General features: G+C 35.3%; 6 protein-coding genes and 1 non-coding gene across 7 annotated transcripts in view; 2 read left to right on the top strand and 5 right to left on the bottom strand.

Moving 5' to 3' along the window:
* Positions 1-66: 66 nt before the first annotated feature.
* Positions 67-2,484, bottom strand: LOC17889426 (RHOMBOID-like protein 1). Its single transcript, XM_006294344.2, has 6 exons — positions 2,064-2,484; positions 1,427-1,590; positions 1,066-1,229; positions 708-967; positions 482-608; positions 67-392 (listed from the first exon to the last, which is right to left on the bottom strand). Exons 1-6 carry the CDS (start codon positions 2,369-2,371, stop codon positions 270-272), a joined length of 1,146 nt encoding a protein of 381 aa, XP_006294406.1. The 5' UTR covers positions 2,372-2,484; the 3' UTR covers positions 67-269.
* Positions 2,485-3,803: 1,319 nt separating this feature from the next.
* LOC17887868 (putative defensin-like protein 170) lies at positions 3,804-4,855 on the bottom strand. The gene is made up of 2 exons (XM_006295560.2): positions 4,750-4,855; positions 3,804-4,040 (listed from the first exon to the last, which is right to left on the bottom strand). Exons 1-2 carry the CDS (start codon positions 4,808-4,810, stop codon positions 3,865-3,867), a joined length of 237 nt encoding a protein of 78 aa, XP_006295622.1. The 5' UTR covers positions 4,811-4,855; the 3' UTR covers positions 3,804-3,864.
* A 600-nt stretch (positions 4,856-5,455) lies between these two features.
* On the top strand, positions 5,456-8,244 carry LOC17890398 (probable xyloglucan galactosyltransferase GT11). The gene is made up of 2 exons (XM_006295952.2): positions 5,456-6,864; positions 7,273-8,244. Exons 1-2 carry the CDS (start codon positions 5,528-5,530, stop codon positions 8,099-8,101), a joined length of 2,166 nt encoding a protein of 721 aa, XP_006296014.2. The 5' UTR covers positions 5,456-5,527; the 3' UTR covers positions 8,102-8,244.
* Positions 8,245-8,391: 147 nt separating this feature from the next.
* On the top strand, positions 8,392-8,463 carry TRNAG-UCC. Its single transcript has one exon. It is a non-coding gene; the product is annotated as a tRNA-Gly (tRNA).
* Positions 8,464-8,563: 100 nt separating this feature from the next.
* LOC17888956 (uncharacterized protein C20orf24 homolog) lies at positions 8,564-11,053 on the bottom strand. The gene is made up of 4 exons (XM_006295160.2): positions 10,762-11,053; positions 9,482-9,585; positions 8,965-9,094; positions 8,564-8,854 (listed from the first exon to the last, which is right to left on the bottom strand). The coding sequence occupies exons 1-4, from the start codon at positions 10,885-10,887 to the stop codon at positions 8,816-8,818; spliced, it is 399 nt and encodes a 132-aa protein (XP_006295222.1). The 5' UTR covers positions 10,888-11,053; the 3' UTR covers positions 8,564-8,815.
* A 277-nt stretch (positions 11,054-11,330) lies between these two features.
* Positions 11,331-15,116, bottom strand: LOC17889758 (probable LRR receptor-like serine/threonine-protein kinase At2g28960). The gene is made up of 13 exons (XM_006296109.2): positions 15,026-15,116; positions 14,400-14,937; positions 13,824-14,311; positions 13,600-13,744; positions 13,446-13,517; positions 13,287-13,358; positions 13,104-13,181; positions 12,878-13,029; positions 12,568-12,785; positions 12,342-12,468; positions 12,175-12,240; positions 11,898-12,087; positions 11,331-11,816 (listed from the first exon to the last, which is right to left on the bottom strand). Exons 1-13 carry the CDS (start codon positions 15,114-15,116, stop codon positions 11,405-11,407), a joined length of 2,649 nt encoding a protein of 882 aa, XP_006296171.1. The 3' UTR covers positions 11,331-11,404.
* A 441-nt stretch (positions 15,117-15,557) lies between these two features.
* LOC17889169 (probable LRR receptor-like serine/threonine-protein kinase At2g28960) overlaps positions 15,558-18,799 on the bottom strand; it is a 5,180-nt gene continuing 1,938 nt past the window's right edge. Inside the window, 9 exon segments of the mRNA XM_006296485.2 lie at positions 15,558-16,066; positions 16,153-16,342; positions 16,428-16,493; positions 16,621-16,747; positions 16,878-17,095; positions 17,176-17,330; positions 17,429-17,506; positions 17,597-17,668; positions 18,650-18,721. Coding sequence (XP_006296547.2) covers positions 15,658-16,066; positions 16,153-16,342; positions 16,428-16,493; positions 16,621-16,747; positions 16,878-17,095; positions 17,176-17,330; positions 17,429-17,506; positions 17,597-17,668; positions 18,650-18,721 — 1,387 coding nt within the window. The 3' untranslated portion in view covers positions 15,558-15,657.

The raw sequence follows: 18,799 nt of genomic DNA, 5'->3' as shown, positions 1-18,799 counted from the left end.
AAAAGAAGAATTTAGATGAAATTAAAACATCTAAATTTATGATAAAAATGTTAATAGAACAAAAACTTTGTTCAACTTTCTCTTAATCTATGTTTTCATTAATAGAGACGATGGTTCATACATATGCAGTAGTAAATCAAGAAGTAGAACCAAACAATGATCAGAAAGAAAGATCCACAAGTGCATGATCATGTTAACTGAACAATCTTTCTCTTCTCCAAAGGCATTCCTAACTTTCTACAGAGTAAATTAGACGTTTAGTGGTAGTATCAGCGGCACAATTGGGAACACAACTGCTCAATCCGAGACTGTATATCGTTAGATAGCTTGTACATCTCCGTTCTCCCATTCGCGATACATGTCAAGTTCATCTGCTGCCCAATTTGGCTCGACTGCATCAATTCCACAATCACTCTCAGGTTACTTAAAACTCGAAAACAACAAACTAGATATGTATATAAAGAGCATAAGTAGTTTTTACCTGACAGTAGACATTATGAGATTTACAGCTCCATAGCGACGTAGGAATACAGCTGAGATAATGGCACCATGAACAATGCTTGTTTAAATCTGTCCCTTGAAGAAGCACTATGAGTCCAACGGTATACCTGACACCATATTTTCATAAACTTGCATTAAAGAACTGAAATGGAATCTGTATTTCATATTGTTGTCACATTCATGGTGAAAAAAAAGGAGAAGCATACCCAGCTATCAAAAGTATTAAAGAGGTGATCCAGAGAATGTATTGGTATGGCTTGTGTTTGGATTTAGCCGATGGTGCACCATAACTCCGAGGATTGTTTCTCTGGTTGAAGTAGCCATACTGAGGACGGATCAAGAAAACAAAGCCTAGAAGAAACCCAGACGTGAATCCTCCAAGATGGGCAAAGTTGTCTACATGTGGAAGAATACCTACTGCTAAATTAATGGCTATGATGAAGATGAGAGTCAAAAGAGCTGCAAACTGCAAATGGAGAGAACCAATGAAGCTTTTCGACATATCAATCATGGATGGGAGAATTGTCATTTTTTTCTGCTTTTTTTTCTCTACTATTTGGCTACCTTATTTGCGTAAATGGTCCAGTTGGTAAGGAGTTCTGAAAGCATAGCACCAAGCAAGCCAAATAATGCTCCAGAGGCACCAACGGATATACCAGCTCGGTTAAAGAGAGAAGATAACAAACTTCCACCAAATCCAGATATCATATAGAGCATTCCAATGCGCACTGTCAAAGAAAAAATAAATCAAAAGACGATGATAATTTTCATAACTGTCAACGCAAAAAACAATAAAAGTAGCATCAACCATACACATTTTGACACATTTATCAACTCATAACCCAGTAACCTCACAGAAGTTCTAAACTTCCTTAATGGATTCATCTTTAATAAAGATAAAGGCTGAGAAACATAAGTTGCATACCAAATCCAAATTCTTGCTCAAGCCTGATGCCAATGAAGATAAGGCTCAACATGTTGGCAAGAACATGAAAAACCCCAGCATGTAGCCATATACAAGTGAACAAGCGCCACACTTGGTGTTTATGAACCACCATTGATACTTCTAAAGCCCCCATTCTCTCCAATCTGGTGTAAAACAACACATAATTGTAACACAAAAACCGAAAATTATCTACTCAACTAAGCACTCAGTAGTCCACAAGACAATTCAAAGTAAATATATACATGAAAAGAATGATACCTCATGTCTCCCAAAAAACTGAAAAGCTCGTGGTACTTACTACCAGAAACTATGCTAACTACTAAAATGCAAAGCCACAACTTTACCTCATGGAATCTGCCAATTCATATCACCAAAGTCTAAAGATCTAGAAAGGAGTAGCATTGATCAAAAAGGAGAAGTTGACAACATCAATAAACTACACAAAGTAATGAACTTTACTAAGAACCCATCACCATTTCAACAAATCTAACCATAAGGAAACAAAAACAAAGTGAACATTTTTCAAACTCAGAACACAAGAATCTGAACAACCAGGTCCAAATTAAGGAATCTTCTGGAATAAAATAAAAAAGATGAGAGCTTTAAGGTTACCCACGTATAAGAAGAAGGACCCAGAAGAGGATTCTCTTTCATAGGCTGAAAAGCGAATCTCCCAAGAAACCTAGCTGAGCAATTAGGCGAGTTCTTAGGACAATTGTTAATAAACATCGAAATGGCGAAAAGGGCAATGTTAGCCACAACGATAGCTGGAACAAGCCATGGAAACCAAAGCTTAAACGGCCTAAACTCAGCAAACGAAGCTCTCTGTTGTCTCCGAGACGTTTCCACAGACACATTACTCATCGTCGCCGCCGGTGGATCCACCACCTTAATCTCCAGACCTTCCCGCCGATCGCGAGCCATTTTTACCTGAAGGCCAAACTCTGGAAGAGAAAGGATCAAACTTTATGACATTGTTGTTCTAAACGAAGACGAAAAAGCAAAGATGAATCTATCGTCTTTCCTCTTTTGAGGCATTTCCTTGTGAACAAGCTAATTAAATTGAGTTTAAGACAATTCTCTATAATTTAGGAAACATGTAATTAATTTTAGTATACTATATAGTTTTATTTTTTTATTTTTCTATAATCATATGAGTTAAGAAGATTCGATATATTAATTGCGTAACAGTAGCTATGTTGGATTAATCACATGATGAATTGTATATTATATAGTATTAGTTGTATAGTAGAGTTGAAAAATAGAAATTATTCCTTTCTGTTTCTTGTAAATTCAGAAAATATGTTCCTTTCCTTCGAATCCAAATGTTAAGTTTTGACTTAGCTTCTAAAACCGTCAAACATGTTTAAATAATCATACTGATTAGTATGAAACATGTAATAATTATTATAGACAAGATCTTGAAACGATGGAGAAAATTTTATCATATTCAGTTTTTTTTTTTTTTTAATTCTGAATTTGTACAATAGTTATAACTTATAAGTTATATATAACTCGAGGTTTATGATGGTTTCAAAAGAAAAGAGAATACCTTCTAGAAGACAAGTATTACGAAAGACTAGGCCTTACTATTTGAGAAATTAATTTGCAAACATGAAAAATAAGATATGACTTAAAAAAATTACAAAAGTTGAAGAATTTTAATAATTAGTTTCTATACATAGGAAATTAAATGATCATTTTCTTATATTACAAAAATAATAATTTCTAAATACTGCTAAACACAGTTTTTTTCGTTTATGGGTTCAACTACTAAAGACAAGTTTTATATATAAACAAAAAAAATTATATCAAGAAGGACGAAGAAGAAAGAGGTCTAGAGGATATATATGAAGTTATGTTGTGTTACATCACAACTACTTTGCTTCACAAGACTAATAGCTTCGAATTTCCAACGTTTGATTCTTCTATTGATAGCTTAGTGAAGTAATTGATTGTTGTATTTTGGCTTATCTTGATTTGGTAAAGATGAAGAATGAGAAGAAAAAGAAAAGATCTGTCGGAAAAAAAGAAAGAGAAAACCCAACCAAATAAGAAAGTAAGAGATCGGATCAACGATCTATTTCTCTATCGATAACTATCACATCGTATATATCAGAATTACACAAAACTTTAACCTCATCTTCAAACTACCCGAATAGATAGTTCTATTCCTACTTGCTTTTTTTTTTAACTTTATTTTGTTCGAAAAATTAACTGAGGAAAAATACTTAAGTTTATTTTTTATTGTTTTTCAATTAATTTTTCCAAACGAAATAAAAAATTTGGGATTGAGGTTTAGGTTGATTCAGTTCTAAAATTTTCAATTCAGTTATTTATATTTATCACAGGCCTATGCAAAAGATTTTGTTTTTTGACTTTATTAATTTTTAATTATAGATTTGGTAATGCAAATTTCACATATGAAGGTTATCAGTTAAACAAGGATAACTGCAAATACATGTGCCATCACCACCGTCGCGGTCACATCTGCTAAGTGTATCTTGTCCAAACCTAGACTTGCATGCTCCACTGCAGTCTGTAATGACACCACACGAGCCAAGAACTGCCATGCATCCCATATTTTCTTCAACTATAGAACCAACAAAACCGATCTATATAGTTAGATTAACTCAATATTAGTACAACTTAGGAGAATTAATACAACACTTCAAAAGAGACGAAGCTAAAACAGTATATTAGATCATATCTGAAAACTTTTAAGATATTGGTATGATCAGCAAATTAACCAAGTTTTTTTTTTTTTTTGATTAGCAGGAGGTTCGGGCCTTAGGCCGTAATCCCTGTAGGGTTCGGGGAAGACCATGTGAAAGTCCCTGGCCAAATGGAAATATCTAATGATTTCGTGTGAGGAGAATCGATCCCTAGCCTATACCAACAGGGCAACTCCTCACTCAAATGGAAACCACTAGACCAAAACCACTTGGTTCAAATTAACCAAGTTATGTTAAAATGTATACATATGGCTAAAATCCCAATGAATGTAATTCTTTTTCTAGTTAGAATATAAATGTATTTTCTTGTTTGTGTGTAAGAAATGTGAATATATTTTTCTGAAAAAAAACTTTGAGATAAAGAAGAAATCATAACAAAGAACTAAGTCACGAACTATAACCCTAGGAGCATATGTCAACGAAGAAAGCCCAACATTATTTTATGTAAAACTTTCAAATTTTTTTATAAATAACTATGCATCAATGCATGCATGATGCATCATATATGTTTATATATGAGAAAGTTTAAATATTTTCATGAGTAAATCTAGAGATTGAAATATATACCTAAGGCGAACATAACAAGGAAGATGATAGGTAGAACAAATGAAGAAGATGCCTTGGCCATAGCTATTAGTAATACTAATTGAGTAGTTTTAGTTGATAAATAGGAAGACTACCGAAAGGCTATGTATAGAACTGTGAGGTTCAAGGAATCCAGAAAAATAAGGATCTGGCAACAATTACTTCACATCAGTTACTATAAACCAACGCAGAACAAGGAAAAAGAGAACCAAAAAAGGAAAAAGTTAAATAGAGAGTCTTGATCAAATACATAATTAACATTAACATAGATTTTAATTTGCATGAGATTTGCTTTCGAGTGCAATAATGATGAGCCAGTTACGAAGTTGTAAAAGGGACTTTTTGTATTTTTGGCAGCAAATCAGCAATTAAGAAGTTCTAATTATGTGGCATGAGCACTTTAATTTAGGTGCATAAACACATATTAAGGACTAGAGAATCTTGATTATATTACATCACTATCCAAAATGTAATTAATTAACGGTTTCTTTATATTGTTTTTTTTGGAGAAAGACGAATAATTTCATTAATCACTAACAAAACACTAGACCTTTGAACGTTTCAACACCCTCCTAAATCTCAACCATCTCTTTGTAAAAAGACTCTTTCTCAGCGTTCGTATTAGTTTTCTAAATCTACGTACGTACGACAGATCCATCCATATTGTTCTAAATCTATTATTCAGACACGATCTTTCACGATTTCTTGTATTGCAAGTAATACGTTTTGGCTTTGGAGGTGAGATTTGGTTAATTAATGCATGAGAAAACCACAAAGGAGAGGAGGAACGATGGCGATGGAGAAGTCTAGCTCAAAGTACAGAACACAGTTCTGGTACGTTGCAATGGCCTCTTTCCTCCTCTGGCTTGTCTTGCTTTACCTTTTCAGTTCTTCCGCAAAAACCGTTCATAACCACGAGAGATTGTTCCGGCAAGAAAACATCATCGATCTCCCTGTCGAAAACGTCGCACAGAACCATGAATCTTATGAAGCTCCTGTCGTTGTCTCTGAGGCCATTTCCGTTGACAACAGCTCTCTTCCTGTCTCTGTCGATTCATCTCCCGTTGTTGATCAGATGTCAGAAGACAAGAAGGTCGTGACTGATCTCGTTGAGGAGCTCGAGAAAGAAAGGGTTGAGAAAGAGAAGAAGAGAGTTGATACGGTTGTAACTGGACGGTCATCGAGGACAAGGAGAGGAAATCGAGAGTCACGAAAGACGAGATCTTCGGGTAGATTGGAGGCAGATATGAAAAGGGTTCGTCGTAGTATTGATGATGATGAGAGCAATTTGGAGGAGAACAGTGTTGAGAATCATCAATCATCCGACAAAGAACCAAACTATTTCGAGTCTAAGACTAACGTGGAACCCAAGAAAGAACAAGTTGATGATAATGATGAAGACTTGGAAAACAAGAAAGGCAAGGAATTGGAGAATGATGGATCTGATAATGATCTCCAAGGTGATGATAACACCGCTAAAATAGTATCCAAACCAAAAACTCAGAGAAACTACGCGTCGAGTAACAGTACTTCCCAGGCCAAAACCAGAGTAAATACCAAGAGAAACCAACCTAAGAAAGATCAGAAAGTTATGCTACAGCCAATAGAAACAAGACGTAACGATCCATGTAAAGGAAAATACGTGTATATGCACGAGGTGCCAGCTTTGTTTAACGAAGAGCTTCTCAAGAACTGCTGGACATTGAGTAGGTGGACTGATATGTGTGAATTAACGTCCAATTTTGGTTTAGGCCCTCGTCTACCGAACATGGAAGGAGTTTCTGGTTGGTATGCCACGAACCAATTCACATTGGAAGTGATATTTCACAACAGGATGAAGCAGTACAAGTGCTTGACCAAAGACTCGTCTCTAGCTTCCGCGGTGTTTGTACCTTACTATCCGGGTTTAGACTTGATGAGGTTTTTATGGGGACCGTTCCCTTCCATGAGAGATGCCGCGGCGCTTGATTTGATGAAGTGGCTTAGGGAGAGTCAGGAGTGGAAGAGGTTGGACGGAAGAGATCATTTCATGGTGGCTGGTCGCACCACTTGGGACTTTATGCGTACACCGGAGAATGAATCCGACTGGGGCAATAGGTACACACCACCATCCTATTTGTTAAACTAGTGTCAACTGAATGGTATAGTATAGTTACTAGTGATACTATATTGTATATCAATTATGCTAAAACATGAAAAATTGATGAATTTTTATGTGTATGATAAAATAGTTAATTTGCATATGATCATATTTTCAAAACGTCAAAATATATAAAAGAAGTGGTCACTGTGGGATGACAAATTCATAATATAAGTTGAAACATTATATAGAATGTAACCACAAAATGGCTAATTAAATGGCTTAACTTAAAAAAGTTACGGAATGAAAAACTATTTTCTTGTTTTGACATTAATTCTTACGTATTAGAGAACAGTCATGAATGTTAGTTTTTGTTTTTGACTAGACAAGTTTGCTCATTGGTGTCTCTCTATCTACCTAGCCAGGTTAATGATCTTACCGGAAGTAAGAAACATGACGATGTTACTAATCGAGTCAAGCCCGTGGAACTATCACGGTTTCGCGGTTCCTTACCCGACCTATTTCCACCCTTCAACCTACGCAGAGATCATCCAATGGCAGATGCGAATGAGAAGAATGAATCGTCGTTACCTATTCTCCTTTGTAGGTGCCCCACGTCCAAACCTCGGTGACAGCATAAGAACCGAGATCATGGACCAATGCAAAGCCTCCAAAAGTAAATGCAAGCTTCTTGAATGCGTTTCAGGTTCTCAAAAATGCTATAAACCCGACCAAATCATGAAATTCTTCTTGAGTTCAACGTTCTGTCTCCAACCTCCGGGTGACTCATACACACGCCGCTCCACTTTTGACTCGATCTTAGCAGGCTGCATACCGGTTTTCTTCCATCCGGGATCAGCTTACGCGCAATATGTTTGGCATTTGCCTAAAGATATAGCGAAGTATTCTGTTTTTATACCGGAGAAAAACGTGAAAGAAGGTAAAGTGAGTATAGAGAACATTTTGAGTAGGATCCCGAGGACGAGAATTTTCGCGATGAGAGAACAAGTGATAAGACTGATACCGAGGTTAATGTATTTTAACCCGTTGAGCAAGAGCGAAGATACGGGAAGGTTTGAAGATGCATTCGATGTCGCGGTGGAAGGAGTGTTGCAAAGAGTAGATGGGTTAAGGAAGAGGATTGAGGAAGGGAACGAGGAGATCTTTGATTTCCCTGAGCAGTATTCTTGGAAATATAATGTGTTTGGGAATGTTGAGAAGCATGAGTGGGATTCTTACTTTGATAGGCCATGAATTGATTTTGTGTTTGATATGTTTTCAAATTTATTGGAAGAGTAGACATGTAGTTGTGATTGTGATGGTAGAAAAGAAGTCACGAGGCTCTTATTTTTTTGAATTAGTTTTGTTTGAACTTTATAAGGATTTGTTTCTAGATTGACCAAAATTTTGACAAAATTGTATACAAACTAACATTGCAAAACCAAATAAAATAACATAAGACACTTCAGAAAACATGCCATTGTGTATTGATTACATATAAATTGAAGAATTACAATCTAAATATTAGTTAAACTATCAACACAGCGTCTGTAGTCCAACGGTTAGGATAATTGCCTTCCAAGCAATAGACCCGGGTTCGACTCCCGGCAGACGCATTGCTTTTACCTGTTTTTGTTTTTACATTTGTCAAGACTTTCATATAATCGAGAATCAAGACAGAAGTTGTTCAGTATCAGTGAGGATTTTTATTCAAAATTTTGGAGAAATATTTAGTTTTAGAAACACATCATTGCATAATACTATCAGTCATATTACACAAAATGAGATACATAAAACTTAACAGCAACGAATGGAAACCACGAAAAGAATTCGAAAATCTACCAATGTTAGTTCCCATCTTTCAGAAAACAAAAGCTTGAAGGGCACAACGTAAATCGGCGAAACCATGATAGGTACGTTCTGCTAAACTTCTTCGGAGCAGCTCAAGCACAAGAGAGTGTGTCTCTATCAGAAGCTAGACAAGCTATACACCAGGATCCACGCAAGCTGAAACGTTATTCACCAATCACCACACCCAAATCAACTTCCAAGATTGTATGAAAATCGAGGGATTCTCTTATAGGGTAGAAAAAGAGAGAGGAAGGAAATATACATACCAGGAATAAGCTTAGAGAAGCAAATAGACCGTCCTGGAGCAGAGTTGCATGACCACCAAAGTCTTCTTCATCGATCTTTAGAATCAATGCATAGTAACCATATACTATGCCAGATGAGATCACCAGAAACCTGCCAAGTTTTATGGTCAGCAATGTAGACAAAGATTGTAAACTATGAACTGTATTAGACAAATTATTACGAAAGGCCTGCTATGTCGTGTGATTGTAACATAAAAGTCAAATTCTATAAATGCCACCGAAAACACTAGTTTATAATTTAGCTCATCGTAAAGACCTCTAACTAATCAATGCATAAAACAGATTTTGAACATTGGTGTTTTGATGGTAATTTAGCTCTGTTTCTCTTTTATAACAAACAACATTTTCACCTGATGTTACAATCCTACGAATATTATAATTCCAATTCTTCGATGTTATGCATCAAGCACAAAAGAGTTTTAAGCAGGAGATTTTAACTGTTTATAGTCATACTGTATATTGTAAGAAAACAACTTACAGAAGTAGCCATATGCCTCCAACCAAAGGTATCGCACCCCAAACCAATCCGCAGAGTAATCCAACCACTTGTCTTATCCAATGCAATACATCTCCCAGTTGATCCTATCCCAACAACAACAACCAAAAATTAACAAAACCGCTTGAAACGAAGCATTAACCAACACATATCATTGCTTTATTATCCATAAAATATTCTCTAAATAGATGTAGTCACAATAAGGAAACATATTCATTCCTTTTCGTTTTCCATAACAAGTTCTTATAGCCGTTGTGATACAAGATTGGCTAATAAAGCAGTGTTAAGGCACAGAGGAGAAGAAAAAGAACAACTTTACATCTCAATTACAATAGCTAGAGCTAATTATGAACACATTCAACTTAGAGCTCTCAATTGTTACAACTAATTGTTCACACAGAAGAAAGAACTCAACTTTCGAGCTCAACTGCTACAACAAATTAAGCCCATAGGAGAAAGAGATCAACTTTAGAGCTCTCAATTGCTACAACTAACTGTTCACACAGAAGAAAGAACTCAACTTTAGAACTCAATTGCCACAACTAATTAAGCCCATAGGAGAAAGAGATCAACTTTAGAGCTCTCAATTGCTACAACTAATTGTTCACACAGAAGAAAGAACTCATTTGCTACAACTAATTAATCCCATAGGAGAAAGAGATCAACTTTAGAGCTCTCAACTAATTGTTCACACAGAAGAAATAACTCAACTTTAGAGCTCAATTGCTACAACTGATTAAGCCCATAGGAGAAGGAGATAAACTTTAGAGCTCTCAATTGCTACAACTAATTGTTCACACAGAAGAAAGAACTCATTTGCTACAACTAATTAAGCCCATAGGAGAAAGAGATCAACTTGAGAGCTCTCAACTAATTGTTCACACAGAAGAAATAACTCAACTTTAGAGATCAATTGCTACAACTGATTAAGCCCATAGGAGAAGGAGATAAACTTTGGAGCTCTCAATTGCTACAACTAATTGTTCACACAGAAGAAAGAACTCAATTTTAGAACTCAATTGCTACAACTAATTAAGCCCATAGGAGAAAGAGATCAACTTTAGAGCTCTCAACTAACTGTTCACACAGAAGAAATAACTCAACTTTAGAGCTCAATTGCTACAACTGATTAAGCCCATAGGAGAAGGAGATAAACTTTGGAGCTCTCAAATGCTACAAATTGATTATGAACCAAAACGAACTCAAAGTTAAACAGATTCTACGATCGGTTCAATAGACCTATAGACTAAAGAAGACTATACCTTGTCCCAGGAAGCTTCGGAATCAAACAATTTGGCGAATTTGGAAGAACCCAAGTGACCGTTTTGGTGATAAATCTGTTCATGCTGGTCTTGATGATTCGACTTTGAAGCTTTGCCTTCTTTCATATCTTTTTCAGATCCGATTCAAAAAAAAAACCCAGTTCGAAAGATCCGATTTTAGAGTCAAAACCCTCCTCCGATTCGAGTAATATGAATCGGAACAGAGTCTAGGGTTCTTACTTCTTACTGATAATTTCTAAGTCTTTTGTTTTTTTTTTGCTTATGAGTTCTGAATTCTGATTCAGATCTCACCACCGGAAAAAAACACAAATATTAATTTTTATATTTTTTTTATATTTATCCAGTTTCTGTGCCACGCACGTGACAATAATTGAGCTGTAAAACAAAAAAAAACAGATCAGTGGAAAAAAACAGATCCGAACCCAAACCGAATCGAAGAAACTCAAAACCAAACCGAAATTGATGTACTAATCAATACTGCACTAAACTAAAAAAATAACCAAAACCAAAATGTACTTAAGAAAAAAAAAAAAAAAAAAAAACTTGCTCTCTTTTGGAGTTTTGTCTATATGTTCCAAATTTGAAATACTGTAAACACATAAACATTTATTCTGTTAGCGACTTAGCGTGCATCAGGGGTAACTTCGGTTCCGAGATTTATAGTCAAGTCTGAAATCTTTGAGTCACCATCATCTTGATGAATCTGTCCTGTTCTTGAATTCTCAGAGACCAAGCACTCTTTAAGTATGTTAACAACCTTAGACATGGTTGGTCTATCTGATGAAGACTGACTCACGCATGACATTGCTAGTTCAAGAATCCTCCAGATTGTGTTTGAGTCGTAATCTCCACCAAGGTTTGGGTCGACGATTTTTTCGATATCTCCTCTGCTTATAAGAATCTTTACCCATTCTGCTATATGAGCTTGTTCTCTTGTTAGCTCAATCACGGCTCGGTTTGTGATTATTTCTAGTAGTACTATACCGAAACTGTAGACATCACTCTTCTCGTTTAACCAATTTGTTAGGTAATATCTGCAACATAGTTAGATAGTTCATAATGAAGGTAAGAAAAAGTTGAAGTTATATATTTTTCTATGAATTCAGAGAACTCACTCAGGATCAAGATATCCAGGTGTTCCCGCAACAACTGTTGCCACTTGAGTTTCAGCTCCTACAGAAAATGATCTTGAAAGTCCGAAATCCGCGAGTTTGGCCTCGAAACGATTGTCTAATAGTATGTTCGTGCTTTTGACATCTCTATGAACCATTGGTGGCTCACATCCAACATGCAAATACTCTAAACCTATGGACAAAAAAGCATTCCATGTTGAGCCAAAAATATCTGAAGTTTAAGTACTAACTGAAAATGTTAAAGTTAGCAAGAATTAACCTTGCGCTGCCTCGATCGCAATTTTTAGTCTACTAGCCCATTTCAAAGTAGGTCCAGAGGATTCACCTGTAAATGAAAATGCTAAAATCCTTACATGTTTAAGATATAAGAAGTATTGATTCAGAGATGAACAATAAGGTCTTGTATTAATGTTCAAATTAAATTACCTGATAAATGTTGTTTAAGGTCTCCATTAGCCATGTACTCATAGATTAGTGCTAAATGCCCTCCTTCATCACAATAGCCAACAAGGCTTACCAAGTTTATGTGATGAACTCGTAGAAGAAGCTCCACCTTTTGAATCCATTTCATATATAAACAAATTTCTCAATAAGACATAAACATGTTTTTTTTTGTTTTCTGATCAAACAAGTGAAAAATGTTAACGTGTACCTCTGCCTTAAATTCCTTATATCCTTGAACTGATGACTCTGAGAGAACTTTAACAGCTACTGGTTCGGTATCACTCAAAGATCCATGGTAGACAACTCCAAACCCTCCTTCTCCAAGAACTGTTTTGAAGTTATCCGTAAGCTCAACCACTTCCGAATAAGCAAACTTTTTCTTTTTAGCAAAGATTGATGACTTTCTTGGTAACTCGCGTGTAGCAACTGTTGAGAAAAGAATCAAAAGCAATTATGTATCATGAAACTTACTAGAGTATTAAGCCTTTGTGTGCTTCTTGATTGATGAATCTATATACCTTTTGATAAGGGTTTTTTCTTTCTCAAAATAAAAATTAGAGCCAATAAGAGGATAAGAGCGACCACTGAAGCAACTGATGCAAGAACCGGCACTATGATTTTCTTGTTCTTGCACGAGTTTGAGAGACAGAGATTTGGGTTTCCTTGAACACTATATAGAACAAGAAGGATACTGAATACACAAAATCATCAGGAACAAAAACTGTTAGGGAGAAAGAAACTTACACCAATTTTAGTCCTTTCTTTTCTCTATCGCTAAGGGCTTGAGGAATTGAACCGGTTAAGCTGTTCCAACCTAAGTTTCTGTCAAAACAGAGAAGAACAGAGTATTTATATAAACATCATTCTTATATATATATGTGATGAAAACATAGGATCGTTTTATTTTCTACCAAGAAATAAACTTACATGATCAACAATGATTCCATGTTGGCTAAAAAGGCAGGCACTCCTCCACTTAGATTGTTGTTCGATAAGTCCCTACGAGTCGATGAAGATACACAATTAAGTAACAATCTAAGAGTTTCTAACAAAATAAATGCATTTTTAAGGATATTTTTATCTCACAGTTCTTGTAGATGTGTTAGATTTTGTATGCTAGGTGCTATGACCCCTTTTAGTCCACTTGATGATAAGTCTCTGGTTTTAAAACAGAACACACATCTTTAGAGAACTATACACTATTTTATTGTAAATGAAATATGTGATTACTTAGTCTTACAAGGAAATGATCCTTGGGGGAATAGAAGCATTTGTGTAGCTGCAGTTTATACCGTCCCATTTGAATAACCGAGGAACGCATGGATCTCCTTGCCAGTCTATTTTACTCAATTCGTAAGTAGCTCGGACATTCTGGACCGCAGCGACTGAAGATAAAACCGATATTAATATACTGAAACATATAGAAATATTGCCAAATTTAAATGCTAGTAAAGATTGACTAACCATCCTCTGGATTAGTTTCTGCATCCGGGAACTCAATAATCTGGTAAGCTTCCATAGCATTGATCAATGGTGGGAGAGTTGAGCTTTTAGTCCTAACCAGATCCACTGTACATTGCATAAACCTACACTTCATAGGTGATGTGTTGTATAGAGTCTCTAGCTGTAACTTCAGAGGTCGGTAAGCTGCGTTTGTAATGTTTCCATCGTTTCCTTTCCATATAATGTCGAACTCTCTTGTGTCATTTCCTTTAAGTGTTTGAATCTCAGCAAAATGAAGGTATATGAAAGCTTGATCCTCGCGGTTATCGACATACCAGTCGAAAGATAACTTCTCAGTCACGTTTTTGTTAATGACTGCCTTTGAAATGACTTCTTGTGGTAGCTCATAAGGAGAAGAAGAGTTTACGTTGAGACTTGTGTTTACGAAATTCAACCCAAAAGAAGGACTTACTGGTTTCCATTCACGGTCATATATATCTGAAGGATACCTGAAACGTTAAACAATAATTGTTAAAAGCTAATTGCCCCTTTTACACGCTTCTGTTACTTGTAAAGTAAGAAAAGTACTTAAGTTACCTAATTGATGGACCGAACAAATCACTAGCATAATAACGTTTTAAGAGCTTCAAGGAACCATTTGTAGTGATGTACGTGTCATCTCTCAAAGGTCTTAGTTCCAAAGCTGAAATGATTGGTGTAGTCTTCCCTGTTTTAACAAGACAAATCTGCAAAGAGCTCGACTTTGTGATATGTATGATTTCTTCCGTTCGAGAAACTATAGAGGTTTTTAAATCGACCGTTGTCCATATATTAGGACCGAGATACATATCGAATATCGGGCCACTATTAAGCCCGTCGTAGTTTCCATAGAGGAAGAGAGCTTTGATAAGATACTTTGTGCCAGAAGTGACTTGTAGATTATAGCAGTTTCGTATTCCGTCTGGAAAATATCTAAGAACAGTGAATGGCTTATAGGCTTCTTCGTAAAACTTTTGGACTCTACCACTTTGACCACCTTGAGTGAAACTGGCATCGGATATGTATGTTAAGGTGGTTAATGGCTCGGTATAAGGAGATATCGCGGGGTGTAAACCGCAATCTAAGTTGATGAATTCTGATAAGAGGCGACATAGAGATCATGTCAAATATATAGAACAGAAAAAGAGAATTAGATGTGTAAAAAAGTGTTTGTAAGAGTGTACCTTTTGGATCAGGCTGAGCTTGAATTAGATGTGTAGTAGTGGCAAAAGCTACAATGATCAGAGCTAGCAAAAGCTCTTGAAGAGTCTCCATTTTTTTTTTGAGGAGTCTATGACAAGAAAACATATATCGCCTGTCTGATATATTCCTTGTTCATGTTGTAAGTCAAGGATTAAGGTTGGTCATTGACTTTTGACTTATGATTATGAAAATATAGTTGACAGAGCATAAACAACTGTGATAATTGGTCACCATGATTACGACGTGGTTACAACTTTTATTCCTCTACGGGTTATTAAATTTGTTGCAAATTTATAAATAATTGGATATTGGATAGAAAGAACAACATGTAACTGAAACAACCTGGACACAAGTTATGTATTTTAACCCCAAAGAAGAGGAAAATAACTAAGAACAGTGAAAAAAAATACCTAATCGTAATGTTAAAAAGAAAACTCCCAAAAGCTCTTAAAAGGAAACGATTAAGCCGAAACACATATCTCGTATCATATGAAATAGCGTTTTAAGTGGCAATGTTTAAACGTATTACATTGTCTTGATCTTTGAATTTTTATTTCTCTCAAAATTTTGAGACATGAAATAGTTACATGAAAGATGTAATTCTTATTAGAGGTTAGCGTGCATCAGGGGTCACATCAGCGGTGAAACTGGTGCTCCGTTCAATGGAACTTTTTGAGTCTATGTCTGATCTTCCTTCTTTCCTTGAGTTCTCATAAATGAGACATTCTTTAAGTTCACTTATAACTTGAGACATGTTTGGTCTTCCACCTGAAGAGGGGTTCACACATGACATAGCTAGCTCAAGAGCCTTCCAAACAGAACTTGAGTCATAGTCCCCCTTCAAGTTTGGATCCATAATGCTATTGATATCTCCCTTAGTAAGCATCAACCCAACCCATTCTGCTATATGAGGCTTTTCACGGACTTGTTGAATCACTGGTTGGTTTGTAATAATTTCTAACAAGACAATCCCCAAGCTATATACATCACTTTTCTCGGTCAACCAATTTGTTCGATAGTACCTACAGAAACAAGCCTCATATATATTATTTATCTTAATCATTTAAGAAGGGACACAATTTTTTTTTGGAATATCAAATTTGCTTACTCAGGATCAAGATATCCAGGAGTGCCAGCAACATTTGTCGACACGTGAGATTCAACTCCAATAGGAAAAGATCTCGAAAGTCCAAAATCAGCAAGTTTTGCATGGAGATGCTCGTCCAACAGTATATTTGTTGTTTTAACATCTCTGTGTATCATTGGAGGTTCACAACCAATGTGTAAGTACTCTAATCCTGTTTGTATCAAATCCATTCATGTGTTATTCTTGAAACAAATGCAATAATCTTTTTTTAAGAGTTACTTGAGAGTAGCACATACCTTGTGCAGTCTCCATAGCGATTCCAAGCCTGCTCACCCAATTTAATACAGTGGAACTAGACGCTCCTGTATTTTTCATGGTATAGATGTCAAATTCTTCTCAAGATCTTGAGTGTTATATGAAAATAAGTTGGGAAATATTTTTTTCTGTAGTTTTAGTAGTATAAATATTTTTGGTTGAATACATATTTACCTGAAAGATGTTGTTTTAAGTCCCCATTAGCTGCATACTCATAAACAAGGGCCAAGTGGTCTTCTTCATTACAATATCCAACAAGATTTACCAAATTTGTATGGTGAACTCTCAAAAGCAGCTCAACCTGATCAATCATGTAACAAATAATTATTATTGGCCCTTAGCTTGGTTTAATTTGTATTAACAGGTCATGCTTAGTTTGTTAGGAGCAACACATAGTGTTCGGATTCATTACAAAGAAAGCTAATTAGTACCTCTGCCTTAAATTGCTTATAGCCTTGAGTTGATGAACGAGAGAGAACTTTAACAGCTACTTGTTCATTATCATTCAAAAGACCATGATAAACGATTCCAAACCCTCCCTCCCCTATTACTCTTTCAAAGTTATTCGTCACTGCTTCGACTTCCGAATACGTAAACCTTCTCTTTTTGGTTAAAATTGTTGATTTAGTAATCGGCGATCTGTTACGAACTGTATTGGAAATATAAATATTAGATACAATGCCAAAATTCCATTTTATATATAGGTGTTGTTGATTTTATGGTAAGTACCTTTTGACGTCTTTTTCTTTTTGTAAACAAAAGAAAGCAGTAGCACAACTACAATAAGGAGCGTTGCAGCTACTGATGCAACAACTGGTACAAGAAATTTCGTATTGCTACTTTTGCACTTATCAGCATGACAAAGATTCCCATTTCCTTCAATACTATGTACAAAGAACAAATGTGAAAATTATATATATTACTAAAAGTGATGGGATGGAGGGTGGTGTGTAGTCGTGAATTTTTTATTTTTTAAACTTACTTTAACTTAAGCCCATTGTTTTGTTTGTCGCGAAGGGATTGAGGAATCACTCCTTTCAATTTGTTCCAACTTAAGTTTCTGTCGCGGCAGATAACTTACGTTAGCCAAAAACATTTATAAGTTAAGAAGCAAAAAAAAATCAATTATCTTCTTCGAGAAACAACTTACATGGTCGACAAAGATTTCATGTTGGCCAAAAAGTCAGGTATTTCTCCAGATAAACTGTTACTTGACAAGTCCCTAGCGTTTGTAAAATTATGAATTAAGGTATTTCATTTTTGTTAGGAACAAAACAACTGTAAGATTATGTATATGATATGCAAAACATATTTGTCATTATTCACAATGAGTAGAGTGGATATAGTAATTGGTCCCTTTACACTTTCCATGTGCGATCCCTACACTCAGTACTATCAACTAAGATTTGAGATATCTATATATATACTTTCAAGTAAGATTTGATATATCTATACTTTCACCAAATATGAAAAAACATACGAATAATTCTTGGGTTCACCCCTAAGGGTGAACCTATCTTATTCACCCTCTTTAAGCTAACCAATCAAAATTAGCCATGTCATCTAATTAAATAAATTAAAATAATTTATCTTATTAATTACAAACTTTAAATTCTAACCACTATATTATTAACCTAAACTTAAATATAATTTAGTTTATTTATAAAATCTAAACCCTAAAGTACTAATTTATGAACCCAAACCAAAATATAAACATGTTTAATTACAAAATCTAAACCCTAACCACTATTTTGTCAACCCAAACCAAAATATAATTTCGTTTCATTACAAAATCTAAATCCTAACCACTATTTTATCAACCCAAACCGAAATATAATTTTGTTTATTTAGAAAATATAAACCCTAACCACTATTTATAAACCCAAACCAAAAAATAAATTCATCTATTTATAAAATCTAAACCCTAACCATTATTTTATAAACCCAAACCAAATAAAATTTCCTAAATAAAAATCCTACAGAATTTGTTTCCTTAATTTGTTTTATTTTATGATTTTAATTTTGATTTATTTTTTAAATAGAAAATGACATGGCACATTATTATATTTTGATTGGTTAGCTTAGAGGGGGTGAATGAGATGGGTTCACTCCTATGGGTGAACCCAAGAATTTTTCAAAACATACTATGACAGATATTATAGAAACCTTTTAGATACTTCTATAAAAGGAGATATATACTCACAGTTTTTCAAGCTGGGTTAAGTTTTGTAAGACGGGCTCTATGGTCCCTTTAAGCTTGTGGTCTGATAAGTCTCTGTTTAGAAATATAATCTTAGATAGAGAGAGAGAGAGAGAGAGAGAGAGAGAGAGAGAGAGAGAGAGAGAGAGAGAG

This window comes from Capsella rubella, unplaced genomic scaffold, assembly GCF_000375325.1.
Source record: "Capsella rubella cultivar Monte Gargano unplaced genomic scaffold, Caprub1_0 scaffold_4, whole genome shotgun sequence".
Lineage (NCBI taxonomy): Eukaryota > Viridiplantae > Streptophyta > Magnoliopsida > Brassicales > Brassicaceae > Capsella > Capsella rubella.
The sequence above is the reverse complement of the archived record's forward strand: the minus strand, read 5'-3'. Positions and strand labels throughout refer to the sequence as shown.